This window comes from Mycteria americana, chromosome 3, assembly GCF_035582795.1.
Source record: "Mycteria americana isolate JAX WOST 10 ecotype Jacksonville Zoo and Gardens chromosome 3, USCA_MyAme_1.0, whole genome shotgun sequence".
Lineage (NCBI taxonomy): Eukaryota > Metazoa > Chordata > Aves > Ciconiiformes > Ciconiidae > Mycteria > Mycteria americana.
In genome coordinates this window covers 56,585,084-56,612,794 of record NC_134367.1, presented here as the reverse complement: position 1 = coordinate 56,612,794, position 27,711 = coordinate 56,585,084, and the positions used below count along the sequence as shown (strand labels likewise).

Sequence of the window (27,711 nt, the reverse complement as noted above, 5' to 3'; positions counted from 1 at the left end):
TCTTTGAAACAGTTAGTGTATTTAGTTAGAATAAACCTCTGTGAACTCATAACTATGTGATGTCTGCTCTTCATTACAGATAAAGGTAAGAAAATGCTGAATTGCTTCATGGAACCAAGTAGCAGAAACATTATTGGCCTCTCCCAAAATGCAAACTTTTGCCACCTTGTTAAAAAAGTACATATATGAGCTAAGTGTGGTTGGGGCTCCACAAAGTGTCACAAAAGCACTAGCAGCAAAAAGCTGTGGAGGTCGGTGAAGAAAAACCTGCTGGCAAGAACTTTTGGGCCAAAGGTTGACTAGAAAAACCTTAGGGCTTTCAGCAAAGAAATGGTTTCTTATTGCTTCCTTCCAGTTGTGTTCTCTGTATACAAAGATGCCTTGTTCCAGCAGCAGCTTCTTCTCCCCAGCAAAATAACTCACAGACCCTCAATTGTGACTAACGGCTTGGGTCAAGTGTGGGTAATGGCACTATAATTAAATTCAGGAATACGAGACGTACATGACAGTTTACACACACAGAGCAAGACAAGGGCACTGCTTTGATGCCCTCAGAATCAGTTAGTACCTACCTACCATGAAGACTGTTGGTAACAAAAATGCTTTAGCCAAAGATACTAGGCACATTTACGTGCTCTTTAATTCTAGATTTTTAAAAAAGGAACTGCTTGTCTGGCAGCCAGTTAATATAAATCATTTTAAGTCACGTGTTCAGATTCCACATAAATATAATAAGCTTTTTGGCTAAAGAAATAGAACTAATTAAATGTAAACTGTTGGGTCATTGTTTTAATCAGTCTCTGTCTTAGAAGCTGAGTAGCTCAGATGTGCAGGGAAGCAACCTGGTTTTGACTAATAATCAAAAGTTATTCTGTGTGACAAGCACTAGTGAAGGATCTGCATAAAATGTGGCAATCTTGCATGGTGACTTTTACTGCACTTTCATCAGTCACAGTATTACAACACTGGAAGCTACCTTCCAACTCTTAGGCTTGCAGGTGAGGTGCTTATTAGGTACATGTGGATATAGACAGGACTCAGTAGTTCCTGAAATCCACGTGACAATCTTCTGAGTACTAAATATTTTGAAGTGAAAATGCCAGTTTCTTAAAGGCTTTTTCATTTTGCCATATCATAATGTAGTTACACAGAATGAGCCAATCAGTAAAATACCTTCTGACTGGACATGTTTTCTACCTGTTTAGAAATCTAAGTGACCTTTTAAAAGTATGAAACAGAACCAGAGAGAGTTGTAGATTTTGTTATTCACAGATCAGATCAACATATGAAGTATCCACTTGTCCTCAAGCAACAATGTGGTAAGATGTGTCTTCTACTCCTCCCTCCCCATGCAACTATTCAAGAACAGCAGTCATAGAATCATAGAATCATAGAATGGTTTGGATTGGAAGGGACCTTAAAGATCACCTAATTCCACCCCCTCTGCTGTGGGCAGGGATACATTCCACTAGATCAGGTTGCTCTAAGCCCCATCCAACCTGGCCTTGAATACTTCCAGGGATGGGGCATCCACAACTTCTCTGGGCAACCTGTTCCAGTGTCTCACCACCCCCACGGTAAAGAGTTTCTTCCTTATATCTAATCTAAATCTAGCTTCTTTCAGTTAAAAACCATTACCCCTCATCCTATCACTACGCTCCCTGATAAAGAGTCCCTCCCCATCTTTCCTGTAGGCCCCTTGAATTAGAGTACTTAGGTACAAATTTGTGTTATTATTCAAATCCACCGATCTGAAATATGAAAACCAATGCAAATTACAAAATTAGAGGACACCTACTCTCCACAGGAGATGGCTACCTTTGAAGAGAGGCTACCTCAGCGGAGGCCACAGCTGCACTTATTTGAATGACCTTGGGGCTCAAACCTGCTCACTTACAGCTGAATTCCACTGAAGAAGGAGCCAAAGAGTCCGATCATGCCCAGGAATTCCACTCGACTCAGATTTCGGACGATATACTCCTCACAAACGTTCGAGATGCCGTATAGTGTTGCTCCGCCCAGTACTAAGAGATCCCCTATCAGTTTATTTTCACCTAGGAATAAACAGGGGAAAAATCAGAATGTCTCAAAACAACCGTCTTTTGCCTAAAATCATTGCAAGTTCTTCCCTACAGATTTCAATCCTCAGTCACTAAGTAGCCCATATCTGGGTTAATAAGCAGAACGCAAATGTTCTGTCATTTTGACAGTTTTCATTCAATACCCCAGCAAAACCTAGCAGAGGTGAAGGGAGAGCATTATCCTTGCTGTGGATAAGAGAATCTGAAAAATTTGTGAAAAAAACCAGAAACCAAGTGGCGCTCCTCAGTGACTAATCCTTTTTATTTTATTATTATTACTTTTTTTGCAGATAGAATGTGACTCAGCTATAAAGAGCAGTTTGCATCTCATCTTGAAATCTAACCAGTCTAAAACATGTCCAGTATTTAGATGTGAAACCAACTGAAAAATTCTGTGTACCTGTGAAATGAGTGATGAAATCATTACAACCCCAATATTGACCTCATTCTCACATGAAGCTGTTTGACAAGAAAGAGAGGAGGAAGGATAGGGTGTAGACAGGGTGATGATAACGACAGATTTTTAAAAGAGGTTCAATTAACATAGCAGTACCTAATGCATGCAATGAACACCAAGAGGTATTTTCAGTACCTTCAGGTATATATAATTACTAAAACATTGTATTATCAAAGACTGTTCGAAATCTTTTTAAGTCTTGGAGGCTTTTATTATTGGGGGGGTGGGGAGGGCTGCAGGGAGATTTGATCAAGATCAAGTTCCAGCTTGAAAACTGAGGCCCTGGCTTTGCAAACTGATGCACACGATTCGCTCTGCACATATGGCTTGTTAAATGATTTCTACAAGAGCTACAGCTTCGCAAAGCTGTCAGACATTGCCGCCAAACCATATTCCAAAAGGCTGGATATAATGGAATTTCCTTTGAAAAGGTTCAGTAGAAATGCTGAAGTACTAGACCGTAATTTTTTTTGAAAGAAACCTTGTTTTCTTTTAAAATACCTCTTGATTTATTTTTTGAGTTCCTGCCTTTTTAGGTTTTATTATTATTGATTTGTAAAATACACATTGTAGTAAATAAAAAATGGAAGCCAAACATTCTGATTGGTTCAAAATGATCTTTTCAACATATTTCTTTATGGAGTTCTTTTACGCCTTCGGTTTTCATTCCAAACTACAGTTCTGAAATTTCCAGTGAGAAGAAATTTATGAAAATAAGAACAGTTATAACAGGACAGACCAAGGGTTCATTTTTCCAGTATCCTGTCTTCAACACTGGCTATAAGCACCAGAAAAGTATAAGTTGTTTAGGGACAAATAGGAACAGGGCAAACGTTTAAAATACTCCCAGTAATACTCTCTTAGTCTCCAACAATTTTCAGCTCAGAGGAGATGTGGCTTCTGCGTATTTAGCAAACATTACTAGATATCTCTTTCACGTACTCATCCAGTCTCTCACTGAATTTCTGTTTTGCATGTACCTTGACTGACAGCATGTTTACATTTGACCATTTATCTTTTTAAGATTTGGTATTTATTTTCCTTTTAGCCTTCTTTTGCAATCAGCCACAGAAGATGCCCTTAATTTAAATAAGCATCAGCACTTTACAAAACCTCTTCATACCCCTGATGCATTTGACGATCCAGTGGCTCCAATCATCCCTCACCGAGCTCACTCATTTGGTATTTATTACAGCTACTCACTCACACTTCAGGGAAGTACTGTTGAAAAAGCTTTTGACCTCAGAGCTCGGCTGCGCTGAACTGCTGAGACAAAAATATCATCCTTTTGCATCTGCGAAGCAAAGACGGCTCAGAGGCTGAGCGTTTTCATAGAGATGGGATGGCCCCAAGCACCACACCATGATGACTCTCCCCAAAGTGCACTCATGCTCGGAAAGCGTGGGCCTCGACCTTCAGGGCTTTCCCAGAAGAGGAAGCCAAGGTCTGGCCAGAGCACGGGTCTGCCTAGCCCACGACCCTCCTCTGGCACTGGGCAGCACAGGGTGGCTGAGGAAAGCAGGAAGAATGTAGAAGCACAGGGGAATTTTTATCAGACAGTTCTCAGCAGATTAGAGATCTTCTGAGATGGAAGTTGCATTAGACCATCAAACTTAATAGATCCTGAAGGATTCTCCATGAATTTGTGTAAAGTCCATATAGTTTTGGCCAAATAGCATGCACTATTAAAAAGTACTTTGTGTTTTTAGCTTTTAAGGCTGATACCTCAAAATTGTATTGGGCATTCCATAATTTTCTGATTGTAAGAAACATTTAAGCATCACCCTGTACTGACCATGTCCATACCACTGAAGACTTCATGTACCTTTACCATATTGTCTCTTTCTTGCCTTTCCTGGGAGATGAAAAGTCCCAGTCTGCCTACAATCTCTTAATCCTGAAGCTATTTTATGCCCTTGAACAGCTTTCTCACCTTTCTCCATTGCTTCTATAAGCTTATTTTCTGGTCATTTCTTTTTGAGATGCAGTGACCAGAGTAATACATGGTACTCAAGAGGCTAGTGCATCAAAACTTTATATACTGGCATAAAAATGTTTTATACTATATTTTGGGTTTCTTTCCTAATAATTTCTAGCATCCTGATTGTCAAATGCTTTTTCTTTGCTTCCTCAAAGGGCTGACTTTGGAACTTCCCCTCAAGACTGACATATCCTAACAGACATATTTTCAGGGATGTAAAATCCACGTGCATCTACTGGATTATTGCTAAGGAAATATGTATCAACTGACTAGAGGCATTCTAAAGACTTTTAGGTTAATACAGTTGTACTTGACCAATTTAATGGCATAGGTCATTCTCCTGAAGAAACACAAGGCGAAACACGCTTTGCGTTAATCATTGTTAGCATATTTAATGTTCTCTGGAAGCTGAAGTCATACAGTCCAGAGAGGAGTTAATGCTTAGGGGACTAGTTATAGCACTAGAGTGTAACATAAGTCATTTAAGTGTGAATGATGTTCTGACACGATTGCTTTCCATACTCTCACTAGGCCACTTTGCCACATTTTTACGTCAACTCCCACCATTAAGTGGTGTTTCTCTTTGCTTTTGATTGTAATTACTGATAATCATACTATCTAAAAATCAGTCTCAATGTGTCCCATCTTAGACTGAACATACTGTCATATACTTACTAACAGGACTGAAGTGACTGCTTTTCAGAGACTGTGGTAAACTAAAGCTGTGAAGTGCTTTGAAAAATCTATATGAAACACTTAGACCTCTGTGTCTTAGACCCCTGTGTATTACAGGAGCACAAGTACCAAGGTACCTCAGGGGTATTAGTTCAGAAAAATGTTATTTTAAGGTACACTTGGCAAGTAAGGTGATAGAGCACAAAGTACTTGGTAGTAACTGCTTTTCCCATTGAGAAATGTGCAAAACATCGGTCAGGATACAATAAAAAGAGGTAAACTACCATATATTTATTGATAGTTGAGAGCATGCCTGCACATTATACCTAATTCCTGCAGATAGTTTGGAAAATACCTGTTAATCTCTCAGTGATGCATTTTAAATTCATTTTCCTTTACTGTAACAGTTGGCAAGCTAGATTGCTGTATGCAGTAGGTGCCTACCAGAGCCTTATGGCACTTCTAATACAGTAAATAGTATGGTCAACAGGGCCACACAGGTGTCAACAGATCTTGTCCCCTAAAATATAGGATAAACAGAGGAGTTTACTGAGGACTAATTCAGCATCATTGCTTTTGGTGTATTCCTTTCTTTTGTTTGCTCAGTCCTAGGAAATATCCTATAAATGATGTGGAACCTCTTAATGAAGAGTTTCAAGAAATTTTTTCTTTTGCTTCCAATGCTTCTTTTTATTTGTCGATATTTAATGTATAGTTTTACCCCTTCAGATAAATTAAACCAGCTGATCTATTTTACTCTGTTAAAGACAACATGATTAATAACATCGTTTTGCCACTGAAAAAAAAAGCTGCAGTCTCCCTGCATAGCAATAAGCATGGACACAGTTTTTCATGTGTAGGTCTGAATTAAAAGGCAATAATGCATGTTAACAGATTTTTCTGGACAAATTTACCTAACAGCTATGCCCGTGCTTTAGTAATGAATATGGCAAATAATATCTAATTATTGCAGTTGGATGGCAAAGTGTCAGTGTTCTTCACTCTGTTCCTTGTCCGCTGAGGTCCATTGCCTGACATGCTCCTGCTGATCCACAACTCGCCTGCCCTAGCATGTTACTCTCTAGACTACTGGGACACAGGATGTTTCCTCTGGAACCCAGGGTTGAAATCCCAATCCCTCTGAAATCAGTCATTCCTCGTGCAGCTTTGGCTGGCTGATTTCATAGTGCAGAGTATATTCTCTCCTTTTTAGCTGGGGCAGGGCTATTTCTGGAGGAGACCAATGAACTAAAAGTCTCCTTTTAGGATAAAGGACAGGGATAAAAGGGGGCAGGGAGATTGGGTGAGTACTGTCACAAACTCCCTTGTTTTATTTAGTGGCATCCTGGCAAATGCAGTTCTTGCAGCACTTGCATTTGTCTTCAGAAAGCTGAGTCAAGAATTTTAAATCCCAGTGTATTATGCTCCACTCACAATTCAGTGCTTTTAATTAAGAATGAAAACTGTGCCTAACTGACAATCTGTGAAAAGGATTTCCAGCCTTCCCACATCATTTGGGTTGGCACTAGAGAAATCAATGTGACATAGGAAGTTGATCGATGAAATCTAACTCTGTCTAGTCTGCATTAATAGCTACACACACATTATTCATATGATGCCGCACATAAAAAAGAACGTTTTACACACAAGAAGGTTCTTTTCAACAATGACGCAGGCAAATTCCAAACCTTTACTCTGAGACTGTGTCCAATTGGTAGAGTTAGTATGAGGTTCGGTGTCTTTTAGCATCTACCCAGCGACCCTGCCTCCGTACAAAAAAGGAACAAAGTTGAAAAGTAAGAGTACGTAGTGGATGTGGGAGGTGCTTATGGCTCAGAGATGTAGCCAGTTTGGAGAGGAAGCAACCGAGGTTTGCAGTCAAACAACTAAGCCAAAACAGAAGGAAACTACAAGTATTTCGCTCGTCCCCCTGGCCTGCACAGAGGGTGATCTGGGTTGCAGACACAGGGCCCACCGAGTCTGTTTGCAGCAGTGCTGACTTCTAAGTGTCGACCCATTTTTGTTCTCTGTCCCTTCTGACAAAGAAGCAACTTTGAATGGTGCAGTGCTTTGGATCCATAAAGGCACAGGGTTTCTTGCCAATTTTCCCCTTTTTCCCAGCGTGACATGTTCTGGTCAATGGCTTTTCTGAGCAGAAATTGGTCATACAACACATCCATCCTTACTCACCTGCTCCCTGCTGTCTCCCAACGAGGACATCTGCTCCTGCCATGCATCCCATGCCCAGAATGCAGACCACGATCCCAATGAAATGTACTGCCTTGTATCGTACCAGTAAGAAGAACCAGGAGAGCAGTATCACCACTGGGATGACAAAACAGTCTAGGAGCTGTCAAGAAAGAGAGGAAAACATCAACAAATCACCCTGCTAAGACTTTGCCGTAAAATAGTAGGATAGATGCCAGCAGAGGGAAGCAGGGTTATTTAGTTAGTAATAGCACTTTCTACCAGACAGAAAGTGTATTCAAGTGGTTATTCATCCATCAGGCAGAGGATAAGACTGTACTCTGTTCATTGACTATTCCACGAATTCAGGAGAGCTCTTGCTCTACGGTAACACCCAACAGCACTGCCTTGCTCTTGGATTCAGATGCGTATTTCAAATCTGTGGGAAGGAAACCTGGGCCAAAAGAGAGCCACACCAGTCCATCTGGTCCTCACCCCTGGTGATTAACAGACAAAGACTGAGGGCACTCTTCCCACAGTCTAGACATATGCTTTAATTCAGTCATTTCAGGTCCAATTAGCAGGAATGTTCATAACGCACAAGTTGACCAGATTTATTAAATCTGGCCATATAAATCAAGGGGTTTCTGCATGCAGAATACCTATGAAAAATCTGCCCCCTGTGGGGACTGTTAACTCCTTGAAAATACAGTCCCATATGCCTCTGAAGGAAAAAAAACACAAAAAACCACCTTGCCTGCAGTGCAAGAAACTCAACCTTCTTGCCAATAGACCCTGGGTAAGAGCTTTCTCAAAGAAGTGTTATGAAACACAATCTTTAATTGTTTTTTTCAGAGACACCCAGCAATAAACCCAGAGAACCTGTGATAAAAAAAGAAACGCACCAAATGTTTGTGAGAGGACCTTGAGATTTTCAAATTAAAATATATTTTAGAAACTACCAGTATATCACCAGGAAACAAAAATCCCGCGTAAGAAACACCCATAGAAACTTGAGTTTAATCCCACTTCCTAAAACGATAAAGGTAATTAAGAGTCGTGATTCTGTGGACTAACAATGGGATTTAACAACTTGTGCAGGGCACACTGCTGTTCAATGCCAATTGATATAGCAGAAACTAGAGCTATATGGTTGCATCTTCTTTCTAATGAAAATGTCTGGAACAACCGAAGGAGGAGATTGTGTCCGTAGTTCTGGAAAACTACTCCAGATGTTGTTACCTTGATTTTAGATGATGTAATTTGGTTTTTCTTCCCTTTGGGCCTATTACCTGCTACTTGCTCTCTCAGTGTGATTTACCACTAAGCATGCTAAGTATTATCAAATAATGATCACATCCCTTTTAACTTCTTTGTCTGTCCATGCATTATTTGAAGAGAAAAAGATTTTTTGATGATTTCAAGAATGACAGTGCTTAGAAAACTATTCTTTACATGCGAGATACCTATGTAATAAATATTAAACTTGGTGGATCACCAAAAATATAAAAGCTAATTTTTGGACTAAGGAAAATTTTCCTGAAACTTTCTTTGAAAAACAAGAGTATGCAGTGGAAACCCATCTATTCCAAAGATTCCCCAGACAGTGAGTGGCAAAAGCCTTCAGAAGATAAATGGTTCAGCAGGGGCACCACACGGCTCTTGGGAGGCTCATGCAGTCCCAAAGAACTGCAGAACAGATGAGGGAAATTACAAATGGGAAAAGTCTATGCTAAAAGCAGGTTCTGCATTTAAAATGAGAGCTAATCATCTAAAAGGTATGGTCAGGACTCTTTACAGTGAAAACTTCCTCCAGCAGTCCTCAAAACGTTGTCCTTCACAGACCGAACACGAAAAGGGACAACAGCTGAACGAACCCTAACAAGCTCCTTCGTTTGCATAGGGCATCTGCTCTGCCTTTGAAGAGCCTGTAGCGTGTACAGTGTATAACGGAGCTAGCACTCAGCAACCGTTCTTTACAAAAACACGCATATTTACAATAACACCACATACACAAGAACAGCTTCAGAAGTCATGCTGCCAGGAGCAGCCAGCTCCTGGGGCAGGGAGGGGAGGACTACTGGGAGTACGCATTAAATCTGGTGTGAGCAAGGTGGCACACGGCCTTCTCCTGTCACTGGGAGGAGGGATGGGACCCACCTAGCCAGCACAGATGGTCACTGCTGCACGGATAACATCCACTGCACATTTCTCATGTGCTGTGGATTTCTGCACTTTGTCAATGCAGCCCTAGCAAGTACCAGTAATGGCTGGCACACCTGAGGAAAGCTCACTCTTTGGTGTAAGCCGCGGGATGTGGACACAGCTCAACACCTCCCCTCTCAATCCACAGCTCATGTCATCATGCCTGTACATGCTGGACGTGTGTTCTTCATTAGCTGCGCTAGTATACAGTGCATCCATCATCTCTGCTGAAGACGGAGGGAGGGTGGCAGCAAACAGTAGGGAGGCAGTTACTACGTACATTGCTCATACCTATCCCTGAAGGTGTGAATGCTTCTATCCCATTCCCTCCCAGTGCAGCATTGAACACGTGAGCTTAACTCACACAGTTTTCTGACCTCATCACAGTTTTCCAGTACTTAGAGTGGGGCTACAAAGAAGAAAGAGGCTCTCTCTTCAGAAGGAGCCATGTGGAGAAGAATCTGCCCCACAAGGGGCAACGGATACAAGTTGCACTGGGAGAAGTTTCACCTCCATATAATAAAAAAATTTTTTACAGTCAGAACAATCAATCACTGGAACAACCTCCTCAGGGACATGGTACACTGGAGGTTTTCAAGATGCAGCTGGACAGGGTGCTAGATAATCTCATCTAGGCTCACTTTCCCATGAAAGGCTGGACCAGATGATCTTTTGTCACTTCCAAGCTGGGGTGTTCTATGGTTCTGTGATTCTAATTTACTGATACCTTGTGTCAAAACAAGGCGGAAGAGAAGCTCATATGGGTTTGCACCAGTCTTACCTTGGAGAAAGCAACTGAAATCCGTCACCAGTAAGAGCCACCTTTACCTGGCCCAGTGCACTTGGCTTCCCTTCAATGTTGTGTTGGGAGTCACCAGTAGGTTATACCAACTTGATTAACTTTGCACTGGAGAAGAGAAGAGGCAGCCTTACACCTAACTCGGAGCTGGACATGAGTAAAATAGCACCAGAGATACCGCACAGTCTGCTGCCGTCTTCCTCAGGTGAGCACCTAAGATTTGAGCACCCTCTTCCCCATACATACACATACCATCTCAGAGACGACTGTGCCCCAGACAGAGCAGAAAGCCTTATGCAACAGTTAAGCACAGAGGTGTTTTAGGAGACCACTTATTAAGTAAGACAGTAAGTGTCTGCAAGCATCTTTCCAGTTCTTTTCTGGGCAAAGGTGAGTAGGGGCAAAGGTTTTAGGAGACCACTTATTAAGTAAGACAGTAAGTGTCTGCAAGCATCTTTCCAGTTCTTTTCTGGGCAAAGGTGAGTAAGTGAACCTCAGCCATCACCGAACCAACTATTTGATTTTGCAAAATCAGGAGCTCTGGTCACTTATGCAAACAGTGTTTAAGAACAGATTTAAGAATAGGAAGATGTCACCTTTCAGCCACTAACTACTGTCTCTCAAGAGACACAGAGTGACTCAGTGGATATTTTTAACCCCCAACACCTGGAATACAGCCCTTGTTCACCTTTACATGCAGGACATGACGCTGCGTGTTCATTGTGGGACAGCAGCTCTGATGAGGGCTGCTTTACTTACTCCGGGCTAAGGACACAAAAAGAACATTTTCTTGTGCATCTGATATATGTTAGGGTGCAGGTGTGTTTTCAATAGCCAGTTCTAAAAATTGTTTGTACCTGCAGCACGTGTACTTCAACATGCAAATTCCCCACTAACAGTCTTTTAGAGGAAGATTTAAAAAATTCCTCTCATCCATAAATATTTAAACATACCTATGCTTTCAAGTATGTGAAGATGTGTCTTTTAAGCACTAACATGAAGGGATGCACGAACGGAACTGTCACAAACAAACAATGCTAACAGCAGCTGGAAAATGCCTGTTTGGGGTTGGTAGTCCAAGGTCTAATCCACAAATTGCTATTTGGAATACTGCAGCATCAATACCTATAAACACGAAATGTAGGTAATCTTCATTGACATTATACAGCTCTTGAATTGTGCTTAGTTTATACCTATAATCAAACAATGGGGTAGACAGAAATAAATTAGGTTGCTACAGTATAAGCAATAAGATGACCTAGTGTATATTGCTTAACTATTTTTCAGGCATTGCTTTACATTTCATTTCTCCAGGACTAAATTTGCTCTACCGTTCTTTTTTCCTCAGATAAACCTGTCTAGTAGAAGAAAAAATGCACATATATTCTACAGACAAAAGATGTGAGATTGTGGATTATCTGATCTGCAATAGGGCTTCCTTGTTTATTTTTTTCCTTTTTCCCCCCTTTCTTTTGTTTGTTATTAGTTATTTCAGCTATTAAGAAAAAAAAAATTATACCTAATTGTCATGTTTCTGACTATAAAGCTTTTACAATAACAAAGATAAATTATGCTTAGCTTGAATTTCATTTGTAGTACATAAAGGTCAGTTGTTTACCAGTATTTCCCTAAGAATCATCTTTGATATTTTCCTTCTTTTTAATTGCATATTCAAAAGGTACTGCCTATACCCTGTCATTATGTTAATTTAATGAGTGACCTGATTTTAATCAACATTCCTGTTTTAATCACAGAAGTTATCAGATCTCACTAAACTAGAAGAAAAGATATTCCCTATTTTGCCATGGGAAGATAATAAAACTGACATGAGTGTGTGGTGCAGATCATGTTCTTTTGACCCTGCTGTGTTTGTCTGTGGTTCTCTTCAGTCACAGCTCTGAATTGGGCTGCTTTAGAAAGCAGGATACAAAAATATATAATCTATTGACACACTGTCCTACAGCAACTCCTTTCTATTATAAAAATGCTGTGTTGTGACAGAGATTGAAGATTCTTATTTCATTCTAAAAGAGATCACACTGCATCTAAGTCTGTTGATGATACACAATGTTGAAATGTATTTTCTCCGATTATTTGTTTGTTAAATTATGTTGACTTTATTATACTTGTGAATCACAGACAAATACTCGCTTGCTAACAGTAAATATCCAGTCTCTGATCTCACAGATTCAGCATGTGTTTGCACATATATAGCAAGAGTGTGCTGTTAGTCATTGGAAAGGAGAGCTGGCAAGGTTTAGAGAAAAGCTCTGTAATACAGAGGGTGAACTGCTGATCTGCAGCGATATCAAAAAGAAAAAAGCTGGTCAGCAAACTCCCTATGGGAACAGCTGAGCTGAATCTTCCTTTTTAAACATTCATTGCATCCCCCCCCCCCAGTTATAAGCCCTTTTTTTCACATTAGGGGTTTCTCATTAGCGCTGCCCTCCAGCAAATCATGTGGAGAATCAGCTGCACCCTCTACTCAGCCTACTCTCCAGAGCAGAGGGATGAGTAAAATCAGTGTTGTATCCATCCAACATTGTATGGCCAAGTACCTGCGATGGCTACTGAATTTCAGCAAGCGACCTGGTAAGTTTAATCCAACAGCAAGTGCTTTATCCAGTAAGAGACACACCTTCTGACATTTGCTTTGTTTTTTCAAAGGAAGAAAGGGTTTGCTGCCCATTCGAGGGAGCTTTCTATTCCAGTTTTCACACTACTTTCACAGTACCACACACACTTGATTCAACTGTACGTTACACGTGCACAAAAGCAGCCAAGATGTGAAACCTCACAGAGGTGGCTGCCGGCTGCCAGAACTGTGTGGCAATTACACTGCCCTGCCACCGAAACCTTCTGCAGGGAAGGTGTGGATGCTGGCAGCGTTTCTGACAGGGTTATTTCAAGCAATTCAAATAAAAAAAGGAGCATTGTTTTTACTTTTTGTGTTTCTATTTGCTATCTCATCACAACGCAATCACTTTCTTGCATGGTTGTTATATAACCACAGAATTAATTTAAAAACTATCAATTTTTTAATCCAGCCAAAATGTAGGGTACGCCGAGTAGGAAGATTGGTGAAAGAACTGGGTAGTGACGTAATTTGTTTAAAAAAAGTGTAAAAATATTTAATTTCCATGACATGGATGAAACAAAAGCCAGAAGACTGCTCCCAGCCTGAAGGCTCTTTAAATCAGTATTTTGCCCACAAGATCTCTAATTTTTTTTCTTTGGGCCACATGACCGATGTTTCTATAACTGTTCCCATCAGTTTGCTTGATCTGTTCTCAGGATTTTCTCTTTTTCCCTGTGGACACAGAAACTCCCTCAAAACTTTCACTAGTGAAAGACCTTCACCTACATCTGACTTGCATGCACTAACACCCAGGATGAGGATTATTACAGCTCCAGCTTTCTGTGTATATAAAAGGAATTCAGCGAGTTCTTGCAGTCATGTTAAATGAAAGGTGGCGGTCATATCCAACCCACAGTTCCTCTGCTCTCAACTCTTTACACATGGCTTTACTACCAACATGAGTAATCACATCTTGACTCTTTTTAAAAAAAAAAAACCTTAGGATACACCTCTCCATCCTCTCTCTTGTTACACGCACCCCAGCTGTGCTTCTGCAAGATCTGCTCAAATGCCAGGAAGAGTTACCAACAAACTGACCACTGAAATGGCCTTTCCTTTAATTGCCTTCCTCCTCTGATTTTACATACCACTGTCAGAAAAAGATCATTCTAAGACAGCAGACAGTTCTGCCAGCAGTCATGTGTTTCTGCAGAAAAAACCTATTTTCTGTTTTGCTTCTCTCTAAGTAAGCTGACTGGATATGGGCTTTGAAGACCATTTTGTCAAGGTTACTTATTAGAAACTTCTCCATGTCACCAGTTGCTGTAAGTTATGCAGGGGATTAGATCCTGGTCTAGGAAAAATCATGGATGTCTCCTGCAGAAAAAAACTCTGCTTTTGCATTTCACCTGCAAGAGTATGCAAAATGGGCACAGAACGCCAAAATCTCTGCTGTTGTAATGGGCACAGCTCCACTGACTTTAATGAGATTTTGCATATTTATGCTAGTAAAAAGTTTGGCTCAGGGTCAATTTTGCCATTAGAGGCAGCAGCTCTGGATGCTGAGAGCTCAATTGACTCCAAAACCATGTACAGAGACTGAGGATACTGTAGGGGCTGGTTTGTGAACCATAGGCATGTAACGTAGTTAAAAGACAGAACAGCAACTTGAAGTGTGATAATAAATCAGATGCAAGATACACCCCACAGACTCTCACAGTATAAATGTATGATATGCAACGCTTCTGCACATGCTGATCTGCCGACCTTATTAACATTGCAGTATTCCCTCACTGCCCTGAAGCAAAACAGGAAAGTTTGGTCAATCTTACATGCATAGGATGGGGGGAGGAAGGGAAGGAGTGGAATTTATGTCTGCTTTTGAGATATTTCATATTAGCGGGCATTGGACAAGGTGGATCAACAACTTCAATATTGCAAATCCCCTGCTCCTCACCTCCCAGATTTGCTTCAAAATTATCTCAAACCTTCTGCCTCAACGCACATTGAGTCCATAGGGACCAAGAACAAAGCAAAGTCTATTGCCATCCAGCACTGCTATAATAAGCACTTACTGCTGACTCCTTTCCTTTTCTGGTGGCAGTTGTTCAGATATGAAAACTGCCAGAGGTAATTGGAAGTATGATGTACTGCTGAGCCTCACAGTGATCTAAGAGTAGCTGAGAACATCAGCATTGTAGTTTTATTGTCTGTCTCCTGGTGTCTATAAATCCTAGCTTTTACTACCTTTGTTTTCATCATGCCAATCAAAGGCTTGATTGCCCAAGGAATAAATTACCAGATAAATCACTATTTGGAAACATAGCTCGCTCTTTGACAGAGCCTTATTTCTTGTGACATTGTATGCATATTCTACAGTACCACTATGCAAGGCGTTGCAGAAATAGTCCAGATTTCTATGTGACGTCATAACACAGAAAAAGGGTAACATTACCTCTAGAGAGTGCAACACGACAGTGTAATATGCAGGTGGATAGAACAGTGTATTTGCAGAAAGGAGAGCTAATTAACGTGGGGGCGACAGGGGAGAAGGGAGAGGACAGACTGCCTCATAACGAAGCTTGGCATGATGAGAAAGCACTCACCTGGCAGCAAAGGTTACAAGTGTTAGTATCATAACAGGCTTAGTGGAAGACATTACGGACTTCCATGGTTCATAATGGTAGGATGTACCATATGGTAGGATGTACGTGTGCAGTATGCTGGAAATGCAGTACAGGGAAGTTGAAGTCAAAACGTAGTTTCAAACAAATTAAATATCCAGATCTAAATAACTGCAAGAACTTCAGAATCTTTTCATTCCCTTTGGGGGAACTAATTTTATCTGCTGTGTAAAAGTGTCTCTAACAGTAGGTAAAACACTCTTCTTGAATAGCTATTAAACCTTCCACAGGCCTACACCAGGGTTGTTTTAAAAACCATTAGGATAAATATGGAAAGCATCACCACAGGCAGTCCTGAAAGTTAAGTGTATATTTTTTTTAAAAAGTCCATGGGATTGGGTGCTAGTGCACACGGGAGTGTTTAATGCACTTTCTGCACCTGCTACAGCTGGCATGCAAGAAGGCTGCAAAATCTAGTGCAAGTTAGATTAATGCATCAAAGAGAAAGTAAAGATCATTTTGCAAGTTTTTGGCCATCTGGTAATCAGGACACGTGTCTGAGAGCATTAAGTGTGACTGATCTCTGGTACTTCTTGAAATATATGGGTTTGGATATCAAATTGATCCATCGACAAACTACTGTGCCTTTTACCTGGTGTATACTCAATTTTTAAATGTACCCTCTAGAGAACAGTCTTCACTTACTAGCCTGAGCATTTTCATAGCTGTGGGAAGCTTGAGTTTCAATACCCTCAGCTAAGATGGAGTTAACTCAAGCCCTTTCTGTGAGCTACTGTTTTAACAGCTATGACTTTATGTAAAAGGTGGCTCTACTCTTGCAATCTGGAAAGCATTCCAGGCTTTCTGTAAGCACTTGAGGCATGCTAAGATCATATCTAACAAATTGAGTTCCTTGGGGCACTTTGATGTAGGAATACTTAGCTTTTGAATTTTAAAATGGAGGCAGGTATTTAGGCATCTGGCTCCATCAATACAGAAGCACTATGGGCATCCAAAGAACCAGAACTTAAAGCTACCAAAGAAGGAGCAACTTGAGAGGTTCAAATACACGTTTTCATGTCCCAAGATTGTGCTCTGAGCAGCAGGTTAGTATGCATAGACCAGGGGATGTTAGGTGTCTATGACATTTTAGATACGTAGACAATTATCTGTAGGTTACTTGGATCGTTCTATTAAATCTATTTGCCCCTGGATTGCACTGCAGGTACCTAAAGGGTACCTTGGATTTTATCCTTAGCAACTGACCTACACCTTGATGTCTGAAACATACAGAGTACATCAGTTTTCAATCTAATTTTTTGTGTCATCTAGTTTATAAGGGAGGTCTTTTAGTTTGGCTTTTTTTTTAAAGGGAAAATTATGTATTTCTAGGCTTCACAGTACTTTGTTTTCATCTTATGATGGAGTTGAGTGCCACATTCTCAGACAGTAATTACAGAGTACATGAGGATTTGAAATAACCAGAAGCACGTCCAAAAGTAAAGGTTAGGTACCATATTCATCTGATTCATGTCTGTGTGTCCTCGTTTACTGTGGTTCTGAAGGCATTCGGTGAAAGATGTATAGGAAGGTTTATTAGAAAATTTTGTTTTCCCAGACCAAAACCAAAAGGGAATTTTAAAGGAAATTTATAGGAAAGACTTGGGTGTGAAACAGTGGGGAAAAGTAGGGCACCATTTTCAGTCTTTTCCTAGAACCATGATGACATGATGTCAATTACAAAAAAAGATGGAGTTTAAACTAGAAACTTTGATAGTCCTAAGAGTTTAAAGATACTTGGCAAACAAAGCCGTTGAGTTCTTGGAGTTGTTTGGTGAAAGCAGAACTGCAAATCAATTGCAATAAAGGTATATTTTTACAGTTAAACTTCGGCTTTTTGCTGGGAGCAGCTTAATGTTTTTTGCCTAAAAGCACCACAAGCCCAGTACACTCGCACGCTAGTTTTGCATGACGGAGCAGAGATTCCATGTGGAAAAAAGTATATGCTGTAAAACTGACTTCCTACTGAAATGGTCCATGTACCACCACTATAAAAATACTGCAAGATTTCTCATTTACTGAAGTGACAATTTCAAAAACTCTTATATTCTCCCCATCAAAAAAGCCTTGGTGTAAAGCCTGTTGAGAATAAAATCCCCTGGTATTGACTTGAGGGGCTCGATTCTCAGTCAATGTATACATCGGCATAGCTCCCACAGCCTTCAGTTGAAGCCGTGCTGATTTGTGGTAGGTAGTAATGGTTTCTCAGGTCTCAGTTCTGAAAGGATTTGAACACTTCTTGCTACGTGCCAGCAAGCATTTATGGCCTCACAGGTAGTGCTCTTGGAGGATCGGGCCTTTCGGAAGATGCTCTCATGAAAGTGGGTCCTGTTTGCGTCTTCAGAAATCAGATTCTAGGAAAAGCTTGCTTTTTTCATCTTTTACTTTCCATTTCTTCAGTCGTCATTTCATACCATTACACACTTTGACCAATGCTGTTTCAGGCTGACTAATCCCCTGAGCTGCTTCTGTTTCATCTTTAAATGAAATAGGGTGTTGTTTGGCTACATTTCATAAAATGTGTCATTTGATTCAACATCTTAATGCATTACCTCACACTCGTCCCATTCTCACCATATCTTTGAGCTTGTCTATACTTAGAAGCTCATTAAAATTAAGGCATGAAGTGAATTTAAAATGCAAAAGGTCACTCCATGTGTATCCGAGCAATCCAGGACAACTATGGGAAAAGGAGACACTGCATTCATTCCCCTCCCGGAAAAAAGCCTGATGGCATTTGAGCTTCTACCTCTTCCTTCTTTCAAGCTACATGGCAAAGAGACCTCAACTCTGTTGTAATCTTTATGTGGAAGAGGTTTAAAAAGGACACAACACGGTTTGTGTCCTATGACAGTCCTCCTGTTCCACCCTTCCTCTCTCTCTCAGTCTAAAAGGAGAGTGTGGCTCATTCCAGCTAACAAATTCCCTGCTGAGGCACAGGCAACGCCCTTGAATTCTCCTGCCTGCTTCCTCCTCGCACTGCAGTTTTTGATCTCTTACACTAAAGGCCGTGCTCATTGCAGAAGAGCGGGAGGGTTTGCATCTTCTGGAATCGATGTTTCATGGGTCCGGCCAGACGAACCTGTGATACGTGCTTGTTGGTGGCTGTGGGAGATGGGATTTAATGACCTGGATTGTCTTGCTCAGTCCGCTATTCCTACTTGCTATGAGTGAACACGTAAAAGAAGCAATTCAGCTTTTGCTTCTCTCTTTGAGGCTTTTAGTAGCTATAAAATCAGACAGTATGACGTTTGCGTGGATTTATGCTTTATACTAAGTAACATGATTTGTAAAAGTGTTAAAAGCAATATTACGTTGTCTGGGCACATTTCAAAGAATTCTCAAACCAAGATTCTGATGGTGGAGACATTTAGTAGTGATGAATATTTGTGAATAGGTGGTGAATATTTAGTATAAACCTCACATTCAGATTCCTTGAATTCATAGTTTTCTTCTGGTTTTGCTTATTCAGCTAAACAAGCTCAGTATTTTCCAGTATCACTTTTCAACTATGGAAGAGATATATTCCTAATTAGCTTTGATTCTGCAGAACATTAACTGGTGCTCCTCTACTTTACTGGCTCTATTGCAAACTTCAGGCAAATAAGGTGTCAAATACACTGAACACTACCTAGTGTTGCCCAGTTATTTAGAGATAATGTAAAAAGGAAGTAGGTTTGTTTTAGAACAAGTAGCAATGAAGTATGCAACGACTTCCCAAGACAGACAATTTCCAGTGTCTTAAAAATGTTTATTATTCACTTCTTCACTTAAATGGGAAGAAGCCTGATTCTTTTGTGTTTGTATTTGAAATATACAGGTTAGATCTTTGGAGAAATCGCTACCGTAGCTTTTGTTCACTGCACGTATAATTTTTTTAAGGGAGAGTACACTTTTTGATAGCTGCAGTTAAGCTGTTATATAACATAACACATCTAACTGCTTGCATTAAAGTAAGACCTTTTCATCATAACTACATTCATTTTACTTAATGACAACTTTTGCACTCGGATCTAATTATGGAATCCTAAAAGAAGTGCTTGTATTTTTTCCAAGTACAATATAAAGTAAGAAAAACATTTTAGCCCATCTGAAAATATATCCTTAAAGAACCACATTAGGTAGATAATGCCAAAAATGTGATTATGAATGGTTTAGCACAGGAAAATAAAATGAAAGCCAGTATGTTTTTGTACAGTTTGGAAAATACCGAGTAATAAAAATAGTCCAATATGAAAAAACGTGTCTTATGAGACAGCATTAAAAAGTACACAGAAGACACAGGCAGCAACTAGCTATTAGTGCACTGAAGCCAATGGACACTGTGCCATTGACCCCATTGGGCCTATTATCTTACCTCAAAAGGGAAAATCCTTTGAGTCCTTACCTGTACACTAGTAAGAGTGGTGTATTGGTAAGCTTTGACTACCAGGTAATTGGCTTCTATGTCTATTATCCCCAGGATCATGTACTTCCACCATCTCCTTTTCAAAATTGCCAGCAAGTTTTCTTCTCCTGTGGCAATAAACAAGAAGAATTATGTAAAACAGTTAGGTTTACATGCACAAAATACCTGCCTGTCAAGAGAAATTATCTAGAAGATCTCTCGCTTTTACAATATGCAGTTGAAAAGCACCATATATAAAGAGGTACTGCAAGGAGGTCAAAACTAACACACCCTATTTGTCTCGCAGATATTAAAACAGCCAGCTTGGTGAAGTAATATGTGAGGGTCAGATTGTCACTCCACTTAAGATGTAAACAACGCCAGGAAAAACAAGTGCAGCTTGGGCAGACTGTAAATGTGTTCCTAATTTTACTTTTATATATACACATATATATACACATATAAAATGCTAAAGAATAGAGCAGTTTATTACATACATTTGTACTTTCCAGACATACTGATAAATGTTGTATCACACATGATGCAAGAGGGTTTTGCCAGACGTTGGGAGATTACCAGTATTTGCAAATATGAAGGAATACTAGAGCAGGAGAGTAACAGCATCACCTTTGGGCAGATTACAGGTCCTGTTCCAAGGATGGTTATTACGATCCTGGAGGTTCAAAATATCAGACTTGTTTAAAGAAAGGCTGCACTGAGACGGACAGATTTTGCATGACAGGTTGCTCCACTCCCAGGATCGATTTCTGAAGTAGGCAGGTTTGCTGCCTTCTATGGGAGCCCTGCCAATCACCCAGTACTTAATTTCCTCCACGTGAAGACTGACAGTACAACACGGCCTGCAGATCAAACCCACAACTTTCAAAAGGTCAAAGCATTCCTCATGCTAGGCTAGGGATTATTATTGTTCTCTGTTCAAAAGAAACCAGCTCATTAGTAAGGGTGGGCAAACCTGTTACTTACTTGCGTTACAGTAAGCTCCAGACATGATGGGACCCCACTGTGAAAGGGGCCAGACATACCGACTGTGACTGAACACAGTACGACTGGAGGTCTTTAAGAGTCTGTAGCCTAAACAGGGATCTAAGTAGGGTTGACTTGTACTGCCAAAGTACCATAAACAGAATTTGAACTGTTTTGAAAGTTTAAGAAAAAAACCCCACTATTCTGAGATTTGTTCATGTTGCTGCAGCCTTTTGAAGTGCCTGTGATCATCAAAATGAGTGGTGGAAAATAGAGAAGAAAAGGAACATTATTGCCAATTGCCACCTAATCTTGCTCAGGCTTCCCAGTTGTCCCTCATCGTTCTCCATCATCACAAGTGTGTTCCCTCTCTGGTTCAAATAGACCCAGTGATATATGTGCTGCCATACCATCAGAAATGGCAGGCTCTCTATAGCACAGGACTATCTCAGATCTTATAAGATACAATCACAGAAAACCAGATAGTTACTTCAGAAGTTGATTCAAGATCTTAGACGTTAAATCGTGGCCCCAGTGAGTGACCTGAATGGGTATTTACCTGAGCCAAGCATCTGAATCATTTGACGTTTGTTCATTAACAGATGCGCACACATACACGCTTCCGGTGGGATATTATTAGGCAACAACCCAATTATTTGTTACAGTGATAATGATGCTGAGTGCAAAACTGTAAATGATAAAAAGCTTTCCTTCCTTCCCGCCCTTCTCTTTTTCTTTTTCTTTTTGTTTTTCTCTTTTTCTTTTTCATCTTTTTCTCTCTCCTTCTCTTTTTCTCTTTCTCTCAGTAAGCAGCAGAGAAATAGCAGAAACAAGGTGGTGAGTAGGCTAATTATTTAAGACCCTAAATAAGAATGAGTCAGTACATTCAATCATAGCACACTTTCCTGTTACCACCTGTTACCACAGGAGAACTCACTAAAAAGAAATTCCCACCTTTTGTTTGTACAGGAACAATGCACTGCAGACACAAATTACGACTACATTTATGTATTTGTTATGATGATTTGAGCATGAAGAAAGAGGAATAGTGTAGATTTTATTTTTTAATACATTTAGGGAGGTATTTTCAAAAAAGCATTTGAGATTAGATGTTCTAATTCCTACTAAAATCAGTGTAAAACACGCAGATAGACCCTTTCCAGGTACTGAAACTATATCTCTAATTCTTGTGCTGCCCAGATAATACGTTTAAAACACCAGCTGAAAAACATCAATGCAATGGAAAGGCATGGTTAACACTTCAGAGCAATTTTTCTTGTTAATTGTAAAGAGAAAGTTTAAAAATCAAAGACATCAAACTATTAGACAGTATAAGCCTCTCAGAGTCACTGCAGTCTCTATTCCAACACCCACCTAAATCTGTTTTTATGACAGTAAGACCTTGGTGGTACCTACAAAGCAGAAAGAAGCAGCAGGTTCAAGAACTGCCACTGGCATTAGGCTGCCTGAGCAAGGACTACGGACAAATCTCAAGGCATCTTTTGGTACCTTTGGTTTGCCAGTGTTTGCTTTCTCCAGCTTCAATTTCCAACTGCAGATCACTGTACTGTTCAGATGTGGCCAAATAAGTTAGCTTTAAAAAGGAATGTATGGTCATGACTTCTGGCTAACAGGTAAAGTCAGAGTTTCCAGAGATGGAAATTAAATCTGTAATTTTAACTCACACACACGGTTCTCTCTTTTGCTTTCTCAATTCTTTCTGGGCTAATGACAGAAATAAGAAAAATACTTGGCAAGTGGTATTTCATCTGATATACAGCTCTGAGATATTCCAAACTGCCAAAGATCAGGTTCAGCTGAGAAGGCTCTGAGAAGCAAAAAGCAATGCTGAAATGAACTTATGCAGGCACCGTGCAGCTCTGATGAACATTGGTTTAGCTTCACAGCAAGTGTCTTTGTCTTGCCCAGTGGAAAGCAGAGAGATGTACAGGAGTTCAGCGTGACAACAATAAAACAGAGAATTTGTTCCGGGAAAAAAGCCTTGTGCGGGAGCTGCATCTTTCTTTGTGGACCATACTTAGTCTTCCCTTCCACTCACTTGCTGCATCTCCTGTTACTTAGTGTGTAAGAAAGGTCTGGCTTCTGACCTGCGCCCCTCTGCCCACATAATTATTATCATTTATCATTAACATATCAGTTGTGCAGATCTATGAGCATTAGCAAAACTGACGGACCCCATTTGAGGGTATAGCTGCGCAAAAAGCAACGCATGTTGAACATTGTTAATCTGGGGACTTATTTGTTTACTGCTCTCTAATTTTTTTGGCATTGTCATCACAATTCATAGAAAGGAATGAATCGCTCCTGAAGTGGGAGATTTTCTGCGGAGAAGGGCAGGAGAAAGAAGATGATCGATCATCTGCAGTGAGTGTCGGTCCAATGCTATGGACAAATCAAGGAAGAGGCAGGTGGAGTCCCGGTTTTGAGATGGGGCTGAAATAAAGCCACCATATTCAAATGTCACACTTTTGCAAGAGTGGTCCAGTAGAAGGCAACAGTGGAAGACAGCCTGGAGAAGGTGTGGGCTGCCAGCAGGACACGATCTTTGGACAGCAATCAGAGATGGCATCCTCCGGGAATTCAGAGACAACAAGGAGAAGTGAAATGGGAGTTAGGGAGATAAGTGAGAATCCTTGACTTAACTTGGAAAGACTAAAACGAGAAGCAGAGGGAATCAAGAGCTTCACTCAAAAGTCTACATCCTGAACAGTAATAAATATCACCTTTGCATAAAAACAAAGTGGGGGAAAAAATATCACACTTAATTAAAAACAAAACAAAACCAGACAATCTGGGGGTTTTTATTTCCCTTGTTGACAACTCAAAGCAAACTAATTATTCAGATCTTTTGAGTTGTAAGCATTGTAGGCCAGAAGGACTGAATGTAGATGCCTACACCTGAACTAGATGGTAAGGCATTTTACAAATATTTTTCACCTAACATATTCCAGATGAATTGTTTAGGATGAGATAACCAGTGTTTTGAAAATAAACATCTCTCCCACTGAATGTAAAGGGAAGAGAGATTATGTCAGATGATGTGTTTTTGTTATTATCTCAATAGGACTGTGACTAAGTCTTCTGGACAGTCATACAAACAAACACTAAACCATTAAGTGTGCAGGTTAGCTTAAAGGCAACATTTCCAGCGAGCCAACGACACATATTGATGTTGGTGAACATGCATTTATGTGAGTGCACAGAGTAATGCCATCTTCAGACAGTGCCATCTTTTGATGGAGATCCCCTTTCAAAAAACAAACCCCTAACTTGTTAGCACTCGAGCTTTTGAAAAAGTAAGCCTTCATATTCAGTCTAATCCAAACATAATGTAGATTTAAAAGCAAATTGCATATTAAGAATGTTTTTAGATTCAGAAGTCTAACATACTGTTAACACAGAGAAATACAAACCTCCTCTTTGCCCTTTCTAGAAGGATACGTTTAGGTTTTACATTTTTTGCTAATTTTGCAGTGAGACACACAGCTGACAGTTATACATACAGAAGAGCTCTCGGTGTTTGGAAAAAAGCTACAGCTTTGCCTCCGCTGGCTCAAATTAAAAATCAACAAATAAGCTGCTTTGTAGAAGAGATGATTTTACATCATATAATAAGGATTTACCCCTGAGGGGTTACAAAATTAAAAATAAATTAGAGAGAAAATTAAAAGAGGCTTTAGCTGTGCAGTGTCTACCAAAAATACATATATACATGTGCAAAAACCTTTTCACATTCACCCACACAGCCGCAGAGGTACAATAAAAAAACCCAACAGCCATTAAGACAGCAAATTCCCAATTACTTGTGTATGGGCTTGGGACACAGGTAGAACAACAGCACTGCTAGACCAGAAAACAAGCATATTGCTTCTCTTTCATCCACTGCAGTCTCTCCCTTTTAATTCAGATGACAACTTGCTATTTAGATCAAGATCATCAAAGGAGCTGTGCTCTCCTTCTGCTTTACAGAGCTCAGCTGAAGAGATCTAAATGTGCGCAGGAGACTTGCAAGGGGGAAGGCAGCGTGGAGAGGGAGGGCTGCCGGGCACGCTGGTCCTCCCCTGCCTCTAACAGGAGCGTCAGAGTCAAGGTCTACATGGTAAAGAGGCAAACGTCTCACAGAGGATGAAGACTAGACCAGAAATTACTTATTATCACTTTCTTTGAAAAAGAATCTCAGTCACAAAGCACAATTACGGGATAATTGTTTCTTTTCCATTTTCACCCATTATAGCGAGTCTTGAGGATACAGAACTCCACCAACAATGTTGCTTCTCTACAGACTTTGTAGTCATCCAGCCCTGCTGCAGGACCAGGGGAAGGAGGCAGTCAAATGGGGTAATACCGTGTTGGGGTAACACAGATCGTCTCTGTATATACGTCAAGAGGCTCCCATGCCTGAACAATAAAACCTTGCTTGTCTCCTGCTTGGCCAAGTTGCTGGTCCAGGGGACTTAAAGCCTGTTGTAGAAGGCTTTCAGCTCTCCACAAAGCTCAAAAGAACCGTCTCTCTTCTGTGTGACTTTAAATCCTTGACCCAGAATGGTTTCTTATTTCCTCGTATCTATTTGTATTACTGATGACTACTTTATGGTAATACCATTGCCTAAAGGCAAAACACCACCACTGCTTAATTACTTACACAATAGAGAAAATACTCCCTTACAGGAATACTCCTCCAGTCTGGCTTCACAAAACACCTGAATATACTCTGTTCACCTTATGGATGACTGCTTATAGGCTGCACTCCTTTTGTCCTATACCATGCTTTCAGTAAGCCTTTTGGGAGACTAGATAACCTCAGCTCCTTTTGCCTCCTCAGAACATCTGATCTTATCCAGCCTGATCTTATCCAGAACTCCCTTCTGCTTCCTCTCCTGCGGTGGGAAAACTGCGTAACCCACAGACATGCTGCTGGTGTAACAGCCCCGAGTCGCTGCTGCAAGCAGCTCCTGTGCCCTCCAGCTGCTGGCCACGCGTTCCTGCCGCTCGCCCCGTGCCAGCGCTGGTGCTTGCAGGGCTGCACAGTGAGCCAGGGCAAAGAACTGCCTGGAAACAAAGATTTTGGGTTTTCAGATCAATTTTCAGACTGTGTCCTGAACAGTCTGTGAGCAAATTAATGTTAGTCCTGGGGGAGGTGAGTAGCAAGTAACAGGGGACCCAGGCAGGGGACAACTACCCCCTTCCCTTGACGCAGCCTGAACCGTGCACGTGTCCCATTTGTCACAAGGCAACAGCAGTCACTGAACAAACCCAGCAGCCGTCACCACTGCCCTTGCTGCAAAACGCAGCGTACAATGAGGCTGCAGGTCTTCCTGCCATGCGTGTCGAAGCAAACCTGCAACGGGTGGTGCTGCTGAGGTGGAACGCAGTCACAGGACAGGAGCTTGCGTACACGCCTCGCCGGGGGTGAGCTACGCCACGGCAATGTGCTTTCACCTTCTTAGGAAGTAAATCTTACTTACCAGGCACAATCGACAGGATTTTTCAGTTTTGAAGGGGTTCTATATATTTTCGTTGTCTGTTTCAACTCCGTAGTGTTTGAACGTCTACCTATCGTACTACCGTTTATTTGGCTGGCACTTTAGAAAAAGGTACTTTATATAACCTTTGATCTCCAGATTATCATAGGAGTAACATAAGGTGAGGTAAGGTTTGTGCCCTTTCTGCCTGCTACTTTTGTCATTTTGATCCTCCTCTTTTCTATAATATGCTTAGCCTATTAACATGACATAACGTAGCTTTCCAGTTACTAAATTACAAGCTCATCTGAAGTATTTAGACTTGCTATTTTCTTTTAGAGATTTTGCAAATCAGTCTGGTTCAGCCCTGGATGAAAACCGTAACAGCTGAAGTCAGATCTAGGAATTTGAACATGCATTTTCATAAAATGTGAAAGGATTAATTTCTGGTGCCTTGATTTTGATCCAGCCTAAGCTCTGTGGTTAGATCTGATAATCTTCAGATGTATTCTTATTTCATGAGATTACTGGTCATACAATTTACTTTTAAGAGTAAATTACAACTAAAACTGCCACAATAAAGTAGCTGGTGATTTTTGTAGATGCCTCAGTTTCTCTCTACCTGCCCGCCCACTAGATTACATAGTTTTTCCCTTGGTGGCAGACACAATGCTGTAAGTTACTGCCATGTGTTACTGCAAGAAGCAGCCCATGTCAAGAACCGTGTAAGACCTGAAGAAAGCTCTGAACAGTGCACCGTTTCAAAAAACAGACTTCTAAACTCCCAGCCCTTTAAAATGTCAAGACAAAAACACCACGATGTTTCTAGCACACAAATTTTTCATTTAAGTTGTTTTATCTCCCAGCCTAAACTTAGGTAAGCACCTTTCCTGAAATGGCAGACTGCGTCCTGGGAGAAGCATCTCCACCTCTGTAATGCAGAGGGACACGAGCACACCAAGAAGCTGGAGCCTTCCCTCAAACCTGAGATTTGATTATGTCCTTATGTCTTCATGCATGAAATTTTCAAAATTGATTTCTGATCTACAGTACTCTCGGATTTAAGTTACTTCTGAGCTAACACTGTAGCCTGCCAGCTTTCAGGGTTAAATCTGGCTCACTCTCGCACAGAACTACTTCGAAACAATCCTATTACTTTACTCTGTAAGCTCTGCAGTCAGGCCCTTTTTCATTGTTTATCCTATTTTAT

General features: G+C 40.7%; 1 protein-coding gene across 1 annotated transcript in view; it reads right to left on the bottom strand.

The window, feature by feature from the left end:
* The window catches only part of SLC35F1 (solute carrier family 35 member F1), a 257,285-nt gene that overhangs the window by 34,288 nt on the left and 195,286 nt on the right, over nt 1-27,711 (bottom strand). The window contains exons 3-5 of the mRNA XM_075498623.1: nt 20,035-20,162; nt 7,385-7,544; nt 1,898-2,054 (exon numbers count right to left, since the gene is read on the bottom strand). Of these exons, the coding sequence (XP_075354738.1) occupies nt 1,898-2,054; nt 7,385-7,544; nt 20,035-20,162 (445 nt within the window). The remainder of the gene's footprint in view (nt 1-1,897; nt 2,055-7,384; nt 7,545-20,034; nt 20,163-27,711) is intronic.